This window comes from Phoxinus phoxinus (genome assembly GCF_949152265.1).
Source record: "Phoxinus phoxinus genome assembly, chromosome: 10".
Classification (NCBI taxonomy): domain Eukaryota; kingdom Metazoa; phylum Chordata; class Actinopteri; order Cypriniformes; family Leuciscidae; genus Phoxinus; species Phoxinus phoxinus.
Genome location: NC_136885.1, coordinates 4843322 through 4865268, shown reverse-complemented (window position 1 = coordinate 4865268; position 21947 = coordinate 4843322). Strand labels below are relative to the sequence as shown.

The window sequence follows — 21947 nt, the reverse complement described above, 5'->3', positions numbered from 1 at the left end:
TCTGTCTTCTAGTGAACAAGATCCGTGTAAGTTAATACACAGGGGGGAAAAGGGTTTGTCGTGGTAATCTCTAATCAAAATCTGAAAATTAGCTTCTGCTCTGGAATGGCATTCCTTCTCTGATGACGTCAGTTTGACGGCTTGGGTTGAATATCCTTAACCACTCTTCTTCAACCATCAGTCTGATATGAGCGAGGGATGAAGACGCGCTGCCCTAAAGTAAAACCCCGCCGTTTCACTTGGAAATACATCACAACACTGAAGAAAAAAAGTCGCTAGCAACTTCCAGCTACGCTAATCAATGCGTGTGTGTGTGTGTGTCTGGTATGACCCATTATGACTTTTATATCAATAACGTGTGTACAAAATGTCCACACTTCTCTAAACTTTGTACATATGGAGAACAAGTAATTCATGAATCTATGCTCCGGAGGCTAACAGCAAATTCTAAGCTATTTGCTATTTCAACTAAAAGAAGAAGGCTGTGATAATAATGTTGCCCACCAGAGGGAGCCACAGAGTAAAGAATATAAGCTGAACCCTTTTATCGGTTTCCATCCGTTTGAATGGAAATAAAAGCAGTGATCTAGATCATAAATATGGTTTACTGACAGTATAGTTTTATGTGTACACAGAAATCTGTGAAATGCGTATAGATAACTTTTTTTCAGAACCCAATAAAGCACATTTTTCAAGTTGCTAGACACGATTGAATATAATGCTCTCCATTTAAAATGAGCAAAACTAATTTTATATATATTCTTCCCGATAGTAGCTATATTATACAATTTCTATAAAGACATTGTTGTGGTATGAATAATACAACAAACACTTATGTGTTAAAGTGCAAGGAAGGTTATAAGGCAAATAAACTGAAAATGGCATTACGATAAATGCTTCAGATAAATAAGGTTTTGAGCTGCAAATATCTTCACATTTATTTTAAATCGTCTTGTGACATCCTGATATGACACGGGATTCATGTAAATTTAAATACAAAATGTTGAATATGAGTCGCACGATCCAACCCTAACATTCAGTAAAGATTCAAGATGGACGTTGCTATAAAAACCACATCATAAGATACAATTCATTTGAATCGAGAATCTTCCACATGGGCCACTGGTGCTTAGATCCTGATGACTGCGGCCTATGGGGAAGCAAAATTATAATATCATTACACAACTTTTCTTTATGATCATAGACTGTCAACAATCTGTCTTATGATTTATATGAATGGTCATTTGTGTCGCAGTGATGAAAGGGAGGCTGGCAGTGGTTATTCTCTATTCAAATGAGCTTTATTGGTTTATAATTTATAAGTTGTTAATCACTGTTAACACAGTCTGCTATAAACCATAGCCAGTTAACTGTCAGTGTCACTGCCGGACCCATAAACGCACCACTGTGTCCGCAGAATGACACCGATTCTTCTTTGTAACACAAAATAGACAGGCCTATTTTGAAGAACCGTTTTTGGTGAGAATTCACTTTCATTGTATGGATAAAAACTGAGTGCACACTCATTCAATTCCACAATGTGATTTTGGACACAGCCTGAGACATTTCTCAAAATATTAAGATATAAAAATACATATTTGGAACAACATGAGGATAAATGATCTTCAATGCATGCACATTCACACTGCGAAGATTACTGATCATTTATCATAAAGAACAAGTTTCTAATTATTTTGGCATGCTACTACTAAGTCATTATATATGACTAGGCTAATTCTCTCAATACAATTACATAAGTCATAATTTTGAAAATGGTCTTATTATTATGACTTACATAATCATGCTTTACCCAATTATGGCGGAAACAGGCTTACATATATTAATATGACTTCTAAACTAGTGTTTCTATACTGCGTCATTGCTTCATGCATAGAGATTTAAATAAAGTTTGCTCTATTTGAACAACATGGCGGCGCCCGTGTAGCGGTGTGAATCTGTCAAATGTCAGTGTATCGTGTATTTATGCGTCACCAGAATGAAGCTTTGAATGGATTTGTAATATAAATCACGCGGAAAGGATCGTAATATATCGGGAAAGGTCCCATTGTTTGTCGTGTAAGTAGAACGTGATCCTTCAGTTAAAAACATTTGACAGCTAATGTCTCCCTCGTGTGCTACTAGAAATTCTGGCATTATCACTGACACAACTTTATACTTTTGTTGAGAACAATGTAAGGCTACATAACACGTTCAAATGCATTAGATCTGAGCTGGTGTGGCTCTTTTAACACTCATAATCTCATTTCACTGAGCATCGTGTTGTTATTGGAGTCCAATATCACAATGAATCTTCCATATTTGAAGCTGGGTAACCATAGCAACGCGAACATATCCCTCACTTCTTTTCCACAAACACGAGGGATTGTGTGTGTGTGTGTGTGTGTGTGTGTGTGTGAGAGAGCCTGTGGGCGGCTGTCAGAGAAACTCTCGTCCTCTAACATGATTTCAAGAGCCTCATGTGCGTCACACAGATTCGCTGCTGTTTGATAACTGGGTCGTTGAATGAAATGGGTGCTTTTGTGAAGTTAAAATGCTGTTTAATGGGGACTGGCCAGTTGTAGTCTGCATGAAAAGGAAGTTACGATCGTCATTCATTTCTACTGTGACCTCTGAGTGCGGTGGATCTCGTGTGATTGACAGGTTGCCCCGCCCTCGCCCCAGTAAATCAGAGAAGAGATCTAGTTAATGGATGTTGTGATGTTTAAGGTTTGTTTTTGATTTATATGGAATTGTTCAATACTTTTTAATGGAAACAATATGATAGTAAATAGCAGAGGCGGCCGTTCCAAATCCTAATATTTACATTTACCATCTCATAGTTTAAAACGCATTCTATCTTTTTAAACAGAAATATTGTTACAATCACGACCGAAAACAAAAACAGCATTCAATCTTCAATCGCTCAGTCAGTCAGTCCCTCAGCTAAAATGAAGTGATACTAAAACCTGCCAGTAGGTGTGCGACCGGCAAATCATTGCTTTAACGAGTTGGGGATTGAATCACACATTCAAACGATTCGTTCAAAATGGCTGATTCATTCAGGGACAAAGCAGAAGGGACTGAGTGAGTCGTCTAGTCTTTCATTAGAACGATTCGTTCAAAAAATAAACTGAAACTGTTTTGCTAGGAGACGCGCAATGGCATGATTTCTACAGTTTGGAACTATTTTCATTGTCAAAATAGAGGCAAAACAGACAATAATTGTGTCTACAATGTAAGTCACCCAATAGCCTATTACCTTATTGTTTATCAAATTGTATAAAATCAATATCACATTTGCAAACGTGCTGATATTTGGGAAAACAGCACTTTTTGCTTTTGTGATATTGCTTATTAGCCTGGGAAGCCAGACTTACATCAAGAAGTTTAGTCTCCGAGGGGCGGGATAAACGGTTGTCTCTCAAAATCCCTCTGCACGCAATAGGATAGCGCTACAACCAATCAGAGCAAAGAAGAAGGTGACGTTGTCCCATGCGTTTTCCCACCAGCGGAGCTAATTGGTATATTAAACTTTTTCCGTATCCAGTCGGCAAAACTTCAAACACTTCTTACTTTTTTTCCTTTCTTTGCGCTTTTCTTAAAGAAAAACTTAACTCCAAGTCATCCAGAGTCGCGGCCAAAGCCGTTTCGAAAGACCGCTGTTCTCCATCCGCAGCCGCCATTCTTTGAATTCAAGTGGCAGCCGTCGCAACTCTGTCGTCATATGTTAAGCCCGCCCCCGCCTACTCTATACACGACGTGATTGGCCTGACCCAATTTAGGTTTTTGCAGCTAGAAGGTCTGTTGCTAGACTGCCCTGGCTGCAAAATACATTTTGCTGGCACTAGGGTGCGTCTAGATTTCTAGGCTAATTGCTTATAAATTAAAAACAAAAACTTATACAGATAATTTTTTTGCACCATATTAAAGGTGCTGTATGTAACTTTTTTACTCTACTAAAGCTTAGAAATACTATAAAATGTTTGCAGATATTTAGGAAACATGCTAAGTTCACATACTTCTGTCTCTGAAAAACGCTTCTACATCCAGTTATTTTACTGTGAAATGTGCGTTCTGTGTTGGGATGTGTGTTTTTGTTCTAGTCTGTGTGACTCCGCCCACTGCCAGTTCACCCAATAGTATTTCGACACCCCGGGATGAGCAGGAAACACAGCGTATTGCAGCCTTGGAAACGAGCAAACAAACTGGGTCAGAGATTGCATATTCTACCCAACCTACAAAGTCTCAATATCAATCTTAAAATCTCGATGAAGGAGAGCATATTAAAGCACTGATAAATGAACTCATTAACTTACAGTCTGTAAGTCTCCTCGGCTTTCATTGTCAGTTGCGCTCGTTCGTGTTGCGTGCTCAAACTGGCAACCCGTGTGAGCGTGAGTCTGAGGAGGCGGGGGCAGGGAAACAACGCTCTCTGATATTTTGTCATTTCGTCATTCTTACAGTCTGCACCTTTAAAGGATTAGTTCACTTTCAAATAAAAAATTCCTGATCATTTACTCTCCCCGATTCCATCCAAGATGTCCATGTCTTTCTTTCTTCAGTCGAAAAGAAATTAAAGTTTTTGAGGAAAACTTTCCAGTATTTTCTCCATATAATGGACTTCAATGGCAACCAACAGTATGAAGGTCCAAATGTGAGTCTCAATCACAGTCTCAATGCAGCTTCAAAGTCTCGACACGATCCCAGCCCAGAAATAAGAGTCTTATCCAGCGAAACCATCGGTCATTTTCTAAAAAGAAATAAAAATTATATACTTTTTAACCACAAATGCCCGTCTTGTACCATCTCTGAGATGCGCCACACATTACGCCATCACGTTGGAAAGGTCACAAAAAAAATAAATAATTTAAACAAAGATTTCGGATGATTTTGAACTTGGAGGAGAAAATGAGATTGAGTTTTTCGCCCTACCTTTTTAAACACAGACAAAGACCTTAGATAGATGACGTGAAGCGTGACCTTTCCAATGTGATGCGTGGCGCATCTGAGAGATGATACAAGACGGGCATTTGTGGTTAAAAAGTATATATATATATTATTATTATTTTATCACGTTGGAAACGTCACGCAAGAAGTGTTTACAAAGCGAACGGGCAAAGATTAATACACATACCAATAATGATATGCACACGTAAGGACCATTTTAAACAATAAACTGACACAAATACATATAAATATAAATATATGTCATTCAACACTTGTTAACACTGGGTTGGTACTTTCCAACGTGATGGCGTAATGCGTGGCGCATCTCAGAGATGGTTCAAGACGGGCATTTGTGCTTAAAAAGTATATAATTTATTTAATATTTTCGAAAATGACCGATGGTTTCGCTGGATAAGACTCTTATTCCTCGGCTGGGATCGTGTCGAGACTTTGAAGCTGCATTGAGACTGTGATTGAGACTCACATTTGGACCTTCAAACCGTTGGTTGCCATTGAAGTCACTATATGGAGAAAATACTGGAATGATTTCCTCAAAAACCTTAATTTCTTTTCGACTGAAGAAAGAAAGACATGAACATCTTGGATGGCATCGGGGAGAGTAAATAATCAGGAAATTTTTATTTGAAAGTGAACTAATCCTTTAATATTATTAATTTTGGTGGTTGAAACGTATCAATGGCGACTGGTGATGGGTTGACACTTGACAGATAACCTGATTTACATGTTTTTAAGGCAAAACTTTTTTTCTTTTTTTTTCTAAAGGCGTTAGTCAATTTGGGCTATTTTGCTTCCATATCTTGTCTTTCAGACTAGTGGAAATAAACTAATTTAAGTATATGCTTTAATGCACGTTATTTATTTGCATCTGTAGATTTCAATTAGCCTACAATACATATTGTTTTCTCAAAATTAAGTCAGAAATCTTCACTCCTTACACACACCAAACTTTACACATGTATTGTTATCTATATATTCTGAAGGGGTTTCCTGATGGGTTTGTTCATGCACCATTTGTGCGCATTTTGTTCATAAAAACATGTTATTATTTTTCTGGGTATTGACAATATTCTCTTGTTTATGATATGAAGTGATCCAAAATCCCCTCAGCAAAAACATTAACTCTCATATGTCAACAAAATGAGACAATAATTTTTAACTTGACCGTATCCAATGTTAAAATTTCTGTTCAGTAATTTTTTACATATTGTTCACGATTGTGCGGATTCGTCTGTTAATCAACCGGTGATTTCAATTAGTTAAACATTCGACCTGTGGTGTCTTTTCTTAATACATACCGGTAATATCAATTAATATGAATAAAGATGAACAAACGTAATGTTTAAAACATAATATAAAAATCTAGGCTTTATCATTCACTTGAAATGATGAAGCCAGTTTTACTCGGATGTATATATTATAAACACTACAATGAATTATAGTGAAAATACTTTTTCATGAGAAAATACAAAATAAAGTAACTCCTTCTTTCTGCACTGAAACATTATAGTGCCTCCCTACATGCATTGTGTTTGTGTAGATTTCACTGGTGAATTATTTTTATGTTTAATGTGACCAGTATAGAAGTTTTTGTAGGTGTTAAAACATTGGTTTCCAAGGGGACAGGTTTATTGCCACCTTACAGTATGGCATGTTGCTATAGTTACGCCGCAACATATCCCAGTCTATTTGTTTCTCTAACAGCACAGACGTCTGAGCACAATACGCCATGACAATCTGTTTAAATGAAGGAACATTTTATTCCGAGAAGGTGAATGTGTTTGCATTAATCACCATCAGGCCACAGTGTTATCTCACGCTTCAGTGTAACCCGTCTCCTCCTGCGCTCCTGAAGGTCCCGCTGATGTCTGTGTGGAGGGTCACCGTGCTCCCGTGGAGGCCGGGGCCGCGTGTCCAGCTGATCCGGGGTCTGTTCAGTGAGTCTGGGGCGTGGGAGCGGGACTACAGGGCCGAGACCCGGCGGCGGGTGGAGGAGAGCTGGAGCGGCCGGATCCAGGAGCAGTGGAAGAGGGATCAGGACCTCCAGGTACATCCCGGCTTCATGATCAATGGGAGATGATTCTGATATGGAAAGATGCTCAGCTGATTTATTTTTATTTTCTTATAGTTCCAATCCTGCACGACTTTCTTTTGTCTTAAAGGTATAGCTCATCCAAAAATGTAAACTCTGTCAGTAATTCACCTTTGGCTAAGCCCCGCCCCCCTTAGTTACTGTTGCTACGTCCGTCAACTTCATCTGGGCTCTGGTTTGGTATCAACATGGCTTATGCTGTGACGGCTCTTCCTGATGAAATTTTATCAAACTTTTATAAAGCAGCAAATAAAGTGTCCGATAGAAGTAGGCAGAAGGGGCTGCAGTGTGCGTTCGAAGACTTTATTCAAGACATACCGGTGACACGCAAGCAACAACAAGGCATCCAAATAGAGGCAAAAGCATAACGGTCACAGTCAAAAAATGTACCACCGCATATCCTAATCGAGACGGAGGCTGGGACTCACAATATCAGGAGAAACACTGTTCATGCAAAGCTGGGTCTCTATTCACTTCTATAATCGTTATTAAAGCAAACGGACTACACGAGTATAATGTTGTATTTATTAGCAGCGTGTGCTAGCGTATCAACAATTAGTGTAGAGAACCGAAATCATAACCTAAACCAGCATAAAACTGTCTAACTAGTGTAACTTCACAGTACGGTCAAAAGCTAAATGTATCTTAGAACAAAGTGTGTTGTTGATCTTGAGGGGTTTCGCTGACTGAGGACGTCCACACAGTTTAATCCAAAGACGACACTTGTCAGGATTTGACTTCGGTTTTGGGAAGGGAAAAAACGGACACCCCCCTCCAACCTCTCTGGGAAACGCGTATCTGTGTTACAAATGCCCCAGGCACAACGGTTAACCATATTTCTGATAAAACTACGACGGTAATAGCCTGCCGAGACCAAAAATATGAGACGCCTGTGTTAAAGTCACTGGAGCGCTGTGGAAAAGTGTCGGACCGGGAGCTCGTTCTTGGCTGCGCTGTGATTGGTCAATCTGCATTCTAGGGCGTGGCTTAGCCAAAGGCAAATTACTCTCCCTCATGTTGTTCAACCCCGTAAGCCTTTCGTTCATCTTCGGAACACAAATGAAGATATTTTTGATTAAATCTGAGAGCTGTCTCACTCCATAGGCTTCTAACCATAAGTTTATCAGGCGACGAGAATACTTTTTGTGCAATTTTTTTTAAATATAAAATAACAACTTTATTCAACTCTTCGTATTCTTCTGTGTGTGCCTCGGAGTGAGTTCACGTAGTGTAACAGCGCAACGCTTCGTCAGAACGTAGGCTCACTATTGGCCAGCATCACACACATGACCAGCGTCGGCCAATAGCGAGCCTCCGTTCTGACGTACATCACAGAAGCGCTGCGCTGTTACACTACATGAACTCACACAGAGGAACACCCAGAAGAACATCAATAGTCGAATAAATTTGTTACTTTTGTTTTTTTGCGCACAAAAAGTATTCTCGTCGCTTTGATAAACTTTATGGTTGAGCCACTGTAGTCACTTAGACTAATTTAAACATGGTCTTTACTAACTTTCTGGGCCGGAAAGTTTAAAATATAATAAAAGCCAATGGAGAAGTGGGACAGCTCTCAGATTTAATAAAAAATATCTTCATTTGTGTTCCGAAGATGAACGAGTAAGATGAGTAATTACTGACAGAATTTTAATTTTTGGGTGAACTATCCCTTTAACACAAAAGGTTAATTTTTGAATATGCTTAAAGCAGAGTTTTTCCATGACCTCTCAAGGCACATTATGTGACTCATTTATCACACAGGCTTTATGTGAGGAAGAAGGACCAACATATTTAGTTAACTGGGTAAAAACTATAAAATGTACTACATTTTTCTTTTCTTTTTCAATTTCAATTCAGTTTCAATTTATTAACACTAAATTGTTGTAATGACATATTTTCCATACACCTTTTTCTTTTAAGGTTCTCTAAGCGGTTCGAACTATTGTCAAACAAAACGGAGGCTAGCTAGACCCTCCTCCTCCTCCGCGCACTAACCCCCCAAACCCCACATCATTCTTGTCGGTTATTGACTAGAACAGTTTGTTATGTTTCGTGGTGCGGGTTAGACCAGTTTGTTTTTGTTGCTGTTTGTGGAGCCTGGGGTGTCTACAGAGACCGCGTTTTTTTAGAGTGTGTTCAGGAGACAGACAGCTAGCGGATAGTGAGGAGATGTTTGCTGTATGTGACAAATAAATATTTGGCCTATAAAATGCGTGAGCACCTTTAAAGGTCCTGTTCTTCGTGATCCCATTTTTTAAACTTTAGCTAGTGTGTAATGTTGCTGTTAGAGCATAAATAATACCTGTAAAATTATAAAGCTCAAAGTTCAATGCCAAGCGAGATATTTGATTTAACAGAAGTCCCCTTTCAAAGCCTACAGTGAACGGCCGGTTTGGACTACATCCTCTACTTCCTGCTTTAATGACGTCACTAGAACAGTTTTTAGACTAGCCTCCGCACACAGGAATACACACAAAAGGGGCGTGGTCTTGTTGCGCTCCTACAGAGAAGAGGAAGAGTTGCGTTTGTAGAGTGTGTTTGTCGCCATGTCGTTGAGACGCTGTTATTTTCATCCCGGAGTCAAATCACCTTTGTTTGGCCATGTTTACAATAACACTGAGCACATGCATCTCCACGTTACGGTAAGAGGCGTGACCTTTCCGGCCAACTTGCGCTAAGCTGCTGACCAATCACAACACAGGAACCGCTGGCACAATCAGAACTCGTTACGTATTTCTGAAGGAGGGACTTCATAGAACAAGGAAGTCATCAGCCCGTTTTTAGGACAGTGAAAACAGCGGTACACAGATAAGTACATTTTGTGAAAATACTGTTTTTTTTTTTACACGCGAAACATGAACACATGTTATATTGCACACTGTAAACACAATCAAAGCTTCAAAAACACAGGAAGAACGGGACCTTTAAGAAAAACGAGACATATTTAAATATATTATTTAAGTTTTTTTTCAAGCCTTGTCATAAAGTCAAATTATTTTATTTTATACGTACTTATTGACCTTGTTCTTTGCCACTCAAAAAGTACATTTCCCACACAGAATACTTATAGTAAATACTTTTTTACTAGGACTGTGAAACGATTAATCGCATCCAAAATAAAAGTTTGTGTTTACATAATAAATGTACGTGTACTGTGTATAATTATTTTGTATATATAAATACACACACATGCTTGTATATATTTAAGAAATATTTGCATGTATATAGATTTATATCTAATTCATATTATATATATAAATATAAATATTTTATATATAAATAACACATTTTTCTTAAATATATACATGCATGTGTGTATTTATATATACAAAATAATTATACACAGTACACGCACATTTATTATGTAAACACAAACTTTTATTTTGGATGCGATTAATCGTGATTAATCGCTTCACAGCCCTATTTTTTACATTTACATTTAGTCATTTAGCAGACGCCTTTGTCTAAATCGACTTACAACTGAGGACTACAGCAGCGAGTCATCGTGAAGAGGCAAAAACAACGCAAGAAGTGCTCAAAATACAAAGTTCAGGCATTGCTCAGAGTAGCATAAGCCAGACATGGGAGGATTAAAGGAAAAGGAAAGAATATATATATATATATATATATATATATATATATATTTTTTTTTATATATACATTTTTTATGAGGTTAAGTGCTAACGGAAGAGCTCATTGACCGATCGCAGGCTTCTGGCAGGGATGTAGACTCGCAGGAGCGAGGGAAAGTAGGAGGGAGCTGAGCCTGTGGTCGATCTGTAAGCAAGCGTCACTGCCTTGAACTTGATGCGAGCGGTAGCCAGTGCAGAGAGATGAACAGAGGAGTGACGTGGGCCCTTTTGGGCTCGTTGAAGACAAGACGGGCTGCAGCGTTCTGGATCATTTGTAGAGGTTTAGTTGCACATGATGGAAGACCGGCCAGATCGAGCCGTCTTTGTAATGTAGTCTGTGAAGGTCAGCTGGTCATCAAATATTACTCTGACCGACCTTGATGGGGTGATTGAGGATGAATGCAGCTGGATAGTCGTGCTGTAGAGACGGATTGGCAGGGAGGACGAGAAGCTCAGTCTTTTTACATACTACTGTTTTTTTTTAAAGCAAGTGTTTAATAAAATACACACTGATCTTGATTTTAGACATAAGTGGTAATTACATGTAACTCTTTCACAGCCAGCGTTTTTTTTTTATAGCATTTTCACAAATATTTCATGGCCCCCAGCATGTTTTGTTGTATAAATAATATCTGAACATGGAATATATCAAAAGAAATAACAGAGCTTAAGCATTTAAACAAAAAACAAAAGCCCCATTTTATTCTAGCTTCATGCATTCTTTTTCATCAACACTTGAATGTGGGTAAGTTTCATAAAAAAATAAACTTGGAAGAAAAAACAGAGAAAATCAAGTTTTTATAGACTACATTGTGCATATGCAATGTTTTTAGCAATCCTATTGTTTTTCCTGTGTTTTGATCAGGAGATAATTTTTCTTGTTAGTTATTAGTCCTGTCATTTATTAGTCCCTAGTCTCCTAGGTTACAAATGATTTGATTAAGTTGTTCACGTCTCTTTGATTGGTTTGTTCTGTCTATAGAGCTGGTAAGTCCCGCCCCTTCCGCTAACCCCGCTGGACCTCTAGGTTGAAAAATCGTCAATGCAAGTGAATGAGAGTAAATAATTATTTTCTAATCCCGTTTGAATTTTGCAATGAATATGAACATATGTTGTCTGTGAATTTTTTTATATAATTTTTCGTGTAAAGAATGCTACAATTTAGCGGGTATAATTTTCATATGGTTAGACTTTGTGTGAGAGCACTTTGTGGACTACAACTCTTCGCTGCTTTCGACGCGTTTTATATACGTCACCACCACTAGCACACGCATCCCGCTAAACATGCCTGTGTCTTTGGTGCACTTCACCGCCTTCTTTCAGGGAGAGGACAAACTAGTTGAGCATGGTGAAAACCACACAGGCATCTCGATCTAATTCCTTAGATTATCGCACCGTGATTTGTGGAGGGAAAATGTGTTATGCGGTGACGTCACATATGCGACGTGAAGTCTATCTCGTTATGTCTATTCCACAACTGCTAGCCAAAGAATCATACAATATACTGTCAAACTCGTTACATGAGAAATTATATAAAAAATTCACAGACAACATATGTTCACATTCATGGCACAATTCAAACGGGATCAGAAAATAATTATTTTCTCTCATTCACTTGCATTGACGCTTTTTCAACCTAGAGGTCCACTTGGAGTTTTACGGATGGGCGGGACTTACCAGCTCTATTTAAGCCCTGTGTGTCTTTCAGTTCATTGTCAGTTCTACGGCGTGTTAAGTTGGTTTTTCTGTTCTTGTTCTTGAGTGTTATGTGAAGATTTGAGTTTGTTTCTGTATAAAAACTGCTGCACTTAGATCTAGTTTAATCTCTGCTGCAACCAACGTGTGACCCACATATCAAAACAAACTAGCTTAAATATTTCAATAGGGTTACCAATGGTACGTTAACTTTTACATATAAAGTACTGGTGCTACAGAGGTTAAAAGTTTGTAGCACAGGCCACACAATTGAATAAAACGTCTGTTACCATCTCTGAAAACAACCAAAAGTAGAGCAGTTAATCACTTAAACAGGCATGTGACTGACATTAATGTTCAAAACAGGGCACACAAAATACAATCCTCAGCAAGAAATGTTTTCAGACCAACATTTTCTTTATTTGCCAAAAATGGCAGACTGCAGGAACATAACACCTCTTGCTTAACATGAAGTCAATTTTGCTTTTATAGCCAAATATCACTAATCAAAATCCAAACAAAATCCATCTGTTTTGGGTGAGACCTTGAAAATACAGCTTAATGTCCCTGTAAATCATTAGAAAGATCTAAAATGTTATTCTAATGTTTTATTATCGGCGGTAATTTCTTAATTTTTGGCTGGAAATCTTATGCATTCACTGACAAAACTGTACACTTCTCTACACTGGAGAAAAACATGGATTCACATATGTGTACTTCATATTTCTTCAGAGAGAAGTATTATTTTTTCCTACTTTTACCAAAATAGTGTTGTGAGCATTACACACACACGTTTGTTTCATTCCCGCACTCAGAAAGTCCTCAAGTGAGACTCATAAAGTCATAAAACTTATTACATTCCAGGAAATCATTTATATGCACAAAGGCACCCAGAGATCGCTGTAGCAGAACAAAACCCAGATAGAGATGCTGACTGATGAGACATGAAGACAGTATTACGAAAACTTCTCGGGTTACCTGTGTAACCCATGTTCTCTGAATAGGGGAACGAGACACTGACTATGTTTACAAGCTGTCAATATTCGGGTTATGGTCGGGTTAAAGTCACTATTTGGGTTTCTGAAACATTCGGGATAACCCGTTTACATGCGTGAGCAGAGAGAGTTACTCCTGTATACATGGAATTTGTAATCAATTGGCAATATCCCGATGTAAACGGCGACGCACGGTTAGCGTCTGGACGTACAGAAAACCTCAAGGCGCAATATGCATCATTTACGATTCTTCTTCCTGTATCCAAAGACAACAACAGCAGCAGCACGCGGATAATGAACAGTTCGGGGCGGATAATGAATAGTTCGGGGCAGATAGCGATCGCCTTTGTTTGCGATTTGGTGCTGGTACTGACCCACCAGCAGCACTTGACACTACTGTGCTGCGTCTCACCATGTTTACCTCTACTTCTTGTTTACTTCCGGTATACTGCACGCGGGTTTAAGAAGTTCCTCTACTCAAAAGACCAACATTCCTTGCGAATAGAACATGCGCAGAACACAAATCAATGCTCCTTTTGATGGGGATATGCCGATACGCGTTAACATGACCAAATATTCGGGTTAGAAAAGGGGTAACCCAGGGATCATATTCGTGTTTTTGCCGGTGTTTACATGGCCGTGCGCGACCGGGTTATTGCTAATATTCCGGTTTTGAACGGGTTATTGGCTGCTTGTAAACGTAGTCGATGCGTAGCTATGGTGCAATGGGAAACACACACACACACACACACACGCCAAGTTTTGGACCAGACCAAACTCAACCAGGACCAAAGCGACCAGTTCATGCGGAAAGGTTATAAAACTTAATAAAAGTGTGGGAAGAGGACCAATAGACCCTAAATGAAAGTGGTCCAAATAGAGGGAAGATGCGGCACTCGTGAGCTGTAGTGGCCAGAGGTGAAGGAAGCGTCCACACCTCGAGCCGAAGAAATGGCGTCTCTCACCCAATGAGAGATCCTGAGCTTAGAGGCGGCGAGCCCCAAAACACACAAACAACTGAGACGACCTGCGCCACTGGCAGTGCCGGTCCAATTACACCTTTAAAGGAGCAGATCACTTCAGAATGAACATTTCCTGATAATTTACTCACCCCTATGTCATCCAAGATGTTCATGTCTTTCTTTCTTCAGTTGAAAAGAACATAAAAAACATTCCAGGATTTTTCTCCATATAATGACTTCAATGGAGTCCGACGGGTTGAAGTCCAAATGTGAGTTTCAGTGCAGCTTCAAAGTCTCTACACGATCCCAGCCGAGGAATAAGAGTCTTATCTAGACAAACCATCAGTCATTTAAAAAAAAAAATATATATATATATATATCTTGTCTCGTCTTGCACATCCAAGACTTCACGCATTACGTAATCGCGTTGAAAAGATAAGGCGGTAATCTGATGTAGGGCGAAAAACTCCATCCATTCTTTCCTCCAACTTCAAAATCGTCCAACATCGTTGTTTTAACTTTAAAAAAAGTGAATGTGCAAAGACCAAGTCAAACGGCATTTACAAAAAAATTAAACACTAGGTCGGTACTTCCACCTACGTCATGTGACCTTTCAACGTGATTGCGTAATGCTTGACACATCGCAGAGCTACAGTAGTGCAAGACGTGCATTTGTGGTTAAAGTTTTTTTTAGAAAACGAGCGAAGGTTTGCCTAGATAAGACTCTTATTCCTCGGCTGGGATCGGACAGCTTTGAGAACCACTGGTGTAGAGACTTTGAAGCTGCATTGAAACTGCAAGTTGAACCTTCAAACCGTTGGTTCCCATTGAAGTCCCTATATGGAGAAAAAAGTTTTCCACAAAAATGTATTTTCGATTGAATGAAGAAAGAAAGACATGAACATCTTGGATAACATAACATAGTGGTGAGTAAATGATCACGAAATTTGATAGCATGAGCACTTGAGAGCAAAATGACATGAACAAAACTTTGGGGACATGTAGATTCTAAAAATCGTGCTTCCCCCATAATTGTTAAATCACGGAAGCTACACCTGATATCTTGCCAAGAGATTTATTATTTGAACATGTTTCATGTGTCAGACAGAGAGAAACACAGGCATATAAGAATAAGGCTACATGAGAGAAGGTCTTCATTCTAGATTTCCTCTATTCCCCATTATCTATCTTCTCACCCCATCATGCTAGATGTAAATGGTTTCTGGGTTTCTCCTTCCTTACCCCATAATCTCTATGTTTTCTCCTTCCTCTCACCCCATCATCATGCCTTAATGCTTCTCTGAGTTGGTACAGTACGATTCAGCTTATATACATCACAGAGAGACTTACAACTTCCTTGTAAGGTAGAAAAACATATTGCTTATGTTTAAAGATGGAATGTCTACCTAATGCACATGGTCAATCCACTATCCACATTAAGAAACTATTCCTTCAGTGTATACATTAGTGGTGTATACATTAGTGTTATACAAATGGTACATTTGCATCAGTTGAAACATTCATTCTCCTTGCAAAGAACATACGAACTGTACGAATTTGAAGTATCATCATCATTGGAACATCTCCGCTAAGTGAACATTGCATACCTCTAAGCAAAATATAACTTTACCATAACTCTACTAGCTCTCTGCTCAGCACACATGTACAAACATAGTCTGACTTCACAAAATACATTATGAAATTATAAAGAAAATTAATAAAGAAAAATAATACTAAAAAATAACATTAAACAGTCAATTTTTCAGTCTTCATTCCCTCCACTGGAACTACGGCAGTCAGTTCCACACCTTCACTCCACCAGTGGCCACCTAATGAAGCGATAGTGAAGAAAAGGAAAAGCAGACCAAAGAAAGATACGATAGAAAAACAAAATAAACAAAATAAAGATACAATGGAAACAAAAGGAAAACACAAAGGAAAAACACAAAGGAAAAACAAAACAAACAAATAACCCCAACCCATGTTATGTTCCCGTATACTATGTGTCATTTAACGTCTATGTGTAAGCATTTAAAATGTACCCCAATCATCTAAGAAAAGAAAAACTAATAAGTCTTCACCGATGCCTTGACTCGTTAAGTAAGTACTTAACTACTTCAAGTTCCCGGCTCCAAAATAATAAACTAAAACAAACGTTGATGTTAAAGGATCCTATCCCTTGGGGTTGAAAATCAGTAAGCGGGTGTTCATTTTTTGTGAGGTTGTGTTTTGTAAGTAATGTAGCATGTGTAAAATCTCACTCCTTATGTCCTATTCTTGGTTTTATCCATTTGTTATCAAAGGAGCATTTCTAAAGTTATCTTTAATTTAAATAATGAATTTATTTATCCCCTGTTATCCAGACTTCTCTTGAGTTAGCAAAAACAATCTTCATCCTTAACAACACCATGTCTTATAATTGTCCAAATGCCATGTATAATGATCTGCAAAAGTGAAAACTATGGTAGACATAATAATTCACATATGATTCAGGATCTAATACTTTAGATAATGTTGTCCATTAGGAAACTAACATTATATTTCTAAAATAAATGAACAATGTTTGTTTTAGTCTCCACAGAATTAAAGACAATCACCCTCATGGTCTCAGCTAGTTCTTGAAAACTCTTTCCCATCAGCTCTTTTGTAAATAATCTCCTTTCCCCAGGGTGTTCCCTCTGGCATAGTTATATCAAGTTATGACACTTGTCACATCCAAGGAATGCGGTTTCTGGTGATCAGGCATTGGAGAGCTCACATTTTTGGGCAGACTGCTGTAACCCTCAATGATGCTGTTGGCCTAACAAACATCTGCTCAACCATACCCATCTCACATAAACACCTCCCTTCAGGGTCGGTGCCCAGTGGCGGTGACACCCTGCCTAGGAAGTCCTCCGTTGGCCATTAGAGAATCTTGCCCGTCTTTGAGAAATCACCTCATGCTCACTGTAACCGCTCTTTCCCATTAGGAAATTTTAACAGGTATTTTCTGGAGCTCAGGAAAGTTCATTCAAGAGCCATCAGAGCCATTTGGAATGCCTAATAGTGTAAACATATGGAGACAAATTAATGACAGTATTTAATCACCAAAATCCATTAGACATCTTCAAACATCAATATATCAATGCTGAGTTTATACTCAGTGAATCTAGTTATTACAACCGTCCATTAAGTGTAATGTTCTGTTACATCAATAACCGGTACCATCCGCCCTGTACATGGTGAAGACAAAGATGAGACAAAGAAGTTACTGGTCATGGGATAAACAAATACAAAAAAATGCTCACCTCTATCATTCAAGGTAGATTATCTTTTCTTAAAACATTTAACTCCCAATTAAATTTATAATTTATTTTAAAATCTCTGTGTCTATAATCTCCAACTGAGACACTGCTTTACTATGAATAGCTTGGTGTTACTTATGCCACAGGCTCAAATATCAGAATATAACTGACTTTGAATGAGAGAAAGACTCTGAGAGAAAGTCCAGAATGCCTCAGAGTAATTCTGCATTTTCATAACTTTTATAATTTCACTCTACTCACTTTTTACTCTGACTCAGTCAGAAATGACATGTTTTTCCAAATAAACATATCTGTAAAAATGTTTTCCTTATATATTTTCCAACTCACATTCTTTTGGAGTCATTATCTATAATTTAATTTTTCATCAACTTCTACTTGTCAATTAACTATACAACTATTATCATAGATCTTTCCTCAAAGTAATTCCTTAACTTTAATCTTATGATCTTATTTTTTATCTCTTGTTCTTTTTAGACAAAAACTAACATTTTGTAAACAATTATTTACTTTTAAACCCACATTAACACCAGAAATTTCTGTTCAAAAGCTTAGCTTGTTTCTGTTTCTGTATACCCCGAAGATAATGTTTTGCTATACAATTACTTTCGGTCATTTTACCACTCTCTGTGTATACTAGAGAAGCAACAGGCTTTCTATTTATATCTCTGTGTGTCTGTGTGTAAAGGAGGGTATAGATTCCAAAGGAAGGGGCTGCTACTCCCTTCTCACTCAGTTATCTTTTTCCTTCCTTTTCAGTTTAACTCAATCAGATTCTTTTTTCTTCTTTATTTTTTATTTTTATCTCAGATTAATTTCTTTGAATTTTCTTTTTCTTTAAGTTTAACTCAGATCAGTAACCTCAAATATTTGAACAGCTTTACGGTCAAAATAAGAATGCCCGCGATCCTAGCTAGTTACAAAGGGCTCCTTTAATACTTGTATTACTTCAGCGTGTTACAATGTTTTAGAATCTGCCATCGTTTTTACAGTATCGCCACACTTAACCGCTTCTGTCAATCAAGTATCGCTTGTCACACTTTCCTCGTCTCCTTCTGAGATCGAATCTTCAAGTGTGTTGGATATGTTTTAGGGATCTGCCATCGTTTTAAACAGTCCCGCCACAGCCCAACCACGTGAACAGTCGTAATCAAGCAACTTTTCTAGCTTAACCGTCTTATAGCTAATTCTCCCAAATGACTAAATGGCCTTTTTTCTAAAAAAGATCCATCTCCATCCCAGCATATCAAATATTGTTGGAGGATTACTTTTCAGAGAAACTTAAATAAGCCAAATTAAAATGAATTACTTAATTTAATTCCATTTTTTCTTAATTTTAATTGTTTTAATTTATGTCTGACACATATATTCTTTGGCAACACATCTGGTACTTTAAATAACACAGTTCTTTTAAGCAGTCTCAGTCAATGTCTCAAATCATCAGGCAGACTTAAACTTTTTTAGAATAGAAAAAGTCTTACCTGGAATGACTGAGACAAATGCCTGAAGATGCGATCCTGTTCGTTCGTGACGCCAACTGTAGATTCTAAAAATCGTGCTTCCCCCATAATTGTTAAATCACGGAAGCTACACCTGATATCTTGCCAAGAGATTTATTATTTGAACATGTTTCATGTGTCAGACAGAGAGAAACACAGGCATATAAGAATAAGGCTACATGAGAGAAGGTCTTCATTCTAGATTTCCTCTATTCCCCATTATCTATCTTCTCACCCCATCATGCTAGATGTAAATGGTTTCTGGGTTTCTCCTTCCTTACCCCATAATCTCTATGTTTTCTCCTTCCTCTCACCCCATCATCATGCCTTAATGCTTCTCTGAGTTGGTACAGTACGATTCAGCTTATATACATCACAGAGAGACTTACAACTTCCTTGTAAGGTAGAAAAACATATTGCTTATGTTTAAAGATGGAATGTCTACCTAATGCACATGGTCAATCCACTATCCACATTAAGAAACTATTCCTTCAGTGTATACATTAGTGGTGTATACATTAGTGTTATACAAATGGTACATTTGCATCAGTTGAAACATTCATTCTCCTTGCAAAGAACATACGAACTGTACGAATTTGAAGTATCATCATCATTGGAACATCTCCGCTAAGTGAACATTGCATACCTCTAAGCAAAATATAACTTTACCATAACTCTACTAGCTCTCTGCTCAGCACACATGTACAAACATAGTCTGACTTCACAAAATACATTATGAAATTATAAAGAAAATTAATAAAGAAAAATAATACTAAAAAATAACATTAAACAGTCAATTTTTCAGTCTTCAGGACATAACCAGGCTTGGGTCGCAGAAACCCCTTCACAAGACCCGAGGGAAACTCCATGCAGGGCTCACTCGCAGAAAGAGCCTGCAGATCTCCTCACGCTTGAGAGAGGCTAATGCTAACAAAAACGCCACCTTGAGAGTCAGAATCTGGTCAGGTTCCAATAATAACCCCTAAAACGACTGATAAAATCCCAGGTGGGGACATTGTCCCCAAGGCACAGGTCTCAAGCGTCTCACTCCACGCATGAACGAACAGGCCGGACGGAGAAAAATAAAACTAAGCTTCTTGAAATGTGGGCCTGAAACTGCAGTCTCTGATATTGCAGGGATAACCTAATCTGTTTGAGTGGACTGAACACAATGAAATTAGTTGATATAAAATGTTCAGCAATTGTGTTGCTTTAGCTCATTTTAACCCTTAAAGACCTACAGTATACAGCCGCCGCCGGCTAAAAATAACTATTGTTCTTAAATGTTTAATAACTTTTGAACCGCTAATCCAATTTCTTTGCTTTAAAAAGTCCCGTAAAAAGGACTTAATCGCGTTTGGACATTCAGAGGCTCCGTAGTGGATGTGAGTGCGTCATCAGGTTTTGATCAGCATTGATTCGTCATGAAACCCATGTGGTTTGTTTCTCTGAGCCAAACAGGAATGATTGTTGATGCTTAGTCCCATCCTCATGCCCAGTTTGGTTTATATATATATATCACTTTTGCTTCAGTTTTCTATTACAATGTTTTCTATTTATTGTACTTCCTGAACTTTTTTGGACACATTTTCAGTAAATTGAAAAAAACACACCAGCTTTTCACTAAAAATCGCCTATAATAATGTTGTAATAAATGGCTATAACTTGCTTAGGGATTGTTACATGTAGTCAAAATTCTACATGTAGTCTAATTTAATCTAGATATCTAAAAAATCTACCGGTAAAGGAAAAAATCCAAACTTCAGCAGGATTTGTTTGAGTTGAGTAAAAAAATAAAATAAAAATGTGCTACTGGTTTTCTTAAATCTGGTAAATTCATACATTCCAAGATGGAATGAATGTAAAATTGGGAATTTAAGTGAGCTAGTTGGAAACTTCAGGTTCTCCTGTTTAAAATGATATATGGCACTTGATGCTGACTGCTATAATGGGTTATTAAAACGAAGAAAAGAACAGGTGAGTCAGGTGCTCCAAAAATGTTCTAGGTCTTTGAGGGTTAAGTAAGTAAATTGAACAAGCAGCAAAAATAAATTTTTCCCAGTGTAGATGACATAAAAATATAGCCTTATGGACACTTTTATGATACATTTATGGTGTTTATTGAGAGATGTTGTCACTGTTAACGGTCTTTGTATGGATAATAATTCTCTTTTTAAAGCAACACTCCCCTTTTTTTGGAAATAGGCTAATTTTCCAACTCCCCTAGAGTTAAACAGTTTTACCGTTTTCGAATCCATTCAGCCGATCTCTGGGTCTGGCGGTAGCACTTTTAACATAGCTTATGAATCATTGAATCTGATTAGACCGTTAGCATCACTCTCAAAGCAATGACCAAAGAGTTTCGATATTTTTCCTATTTAAAACTTGACTCTTCTACATCGTGTACTAAGACCGACAGAAAATGAAAAGTTGCGATTTTCTAGGCCAATATGACTATGAGCTATTCTCTCATTCCTGCGTAATAATCAAGAAACTGCTGCCGTACCAGCAGCGCAATGATATTACACAGCGCCTGAAAATAGTCCCCAGCTCGGTAACTTCCAACGTGACCGGCACTAAGTTTATAATATCATTGCGCTGCTGGTACGGCAGCAGTTCCTTGATTATTACGCAGGAATGAGAGTATAGTTCCTAGTCATATTGACCTAGAAAATCTCAACGTCTCATTTTCTGTCGGTCTTATGGAGCCTTCACGTGGTTAGTGGTGTTCGTTGATATATGATCGCAATATATGATTCCAATCCGTTTATTTTGCTATAGTGGAGCTATTTTTTCAGACACTTC

The 21947-nt window shown here is 38.0% G+C and overlaps 1 protein-coding gene across 2 annotated transcripts in view; it reads left to right on the top strand.

Moving 5' to 3' along the window:
• Positions 1–1893: 1893 nt before the first annotated feature.
• The window catches only part of lars2 (leucyl-tRNA synthetase 2, mitochondrial), a 130285-nt gene continuing 110231 nt past the window's right edge, over positions 1894–21947 (top strand). Inside the window, exons 1-2 of one of the 2 annotated variants that reach the window (XM_079625913.1) lie at positions 1894–2076; positions 6821–7012. In XM_079625913.1, the coding sequence (XP_079482039.1) occupies positions 6830–7012 (183 nt within the window). In that variant the 5' untranslated portion in view covers positions 1894–2076; positions 6821–6829. Of the gene's footprint in view, positions 2077–2574; positions 2728–6820; positions 7013–21947 lie in introns of those variants that run through there. The other variant, XM_079625912.1, reaches the window with a different exon arrangement.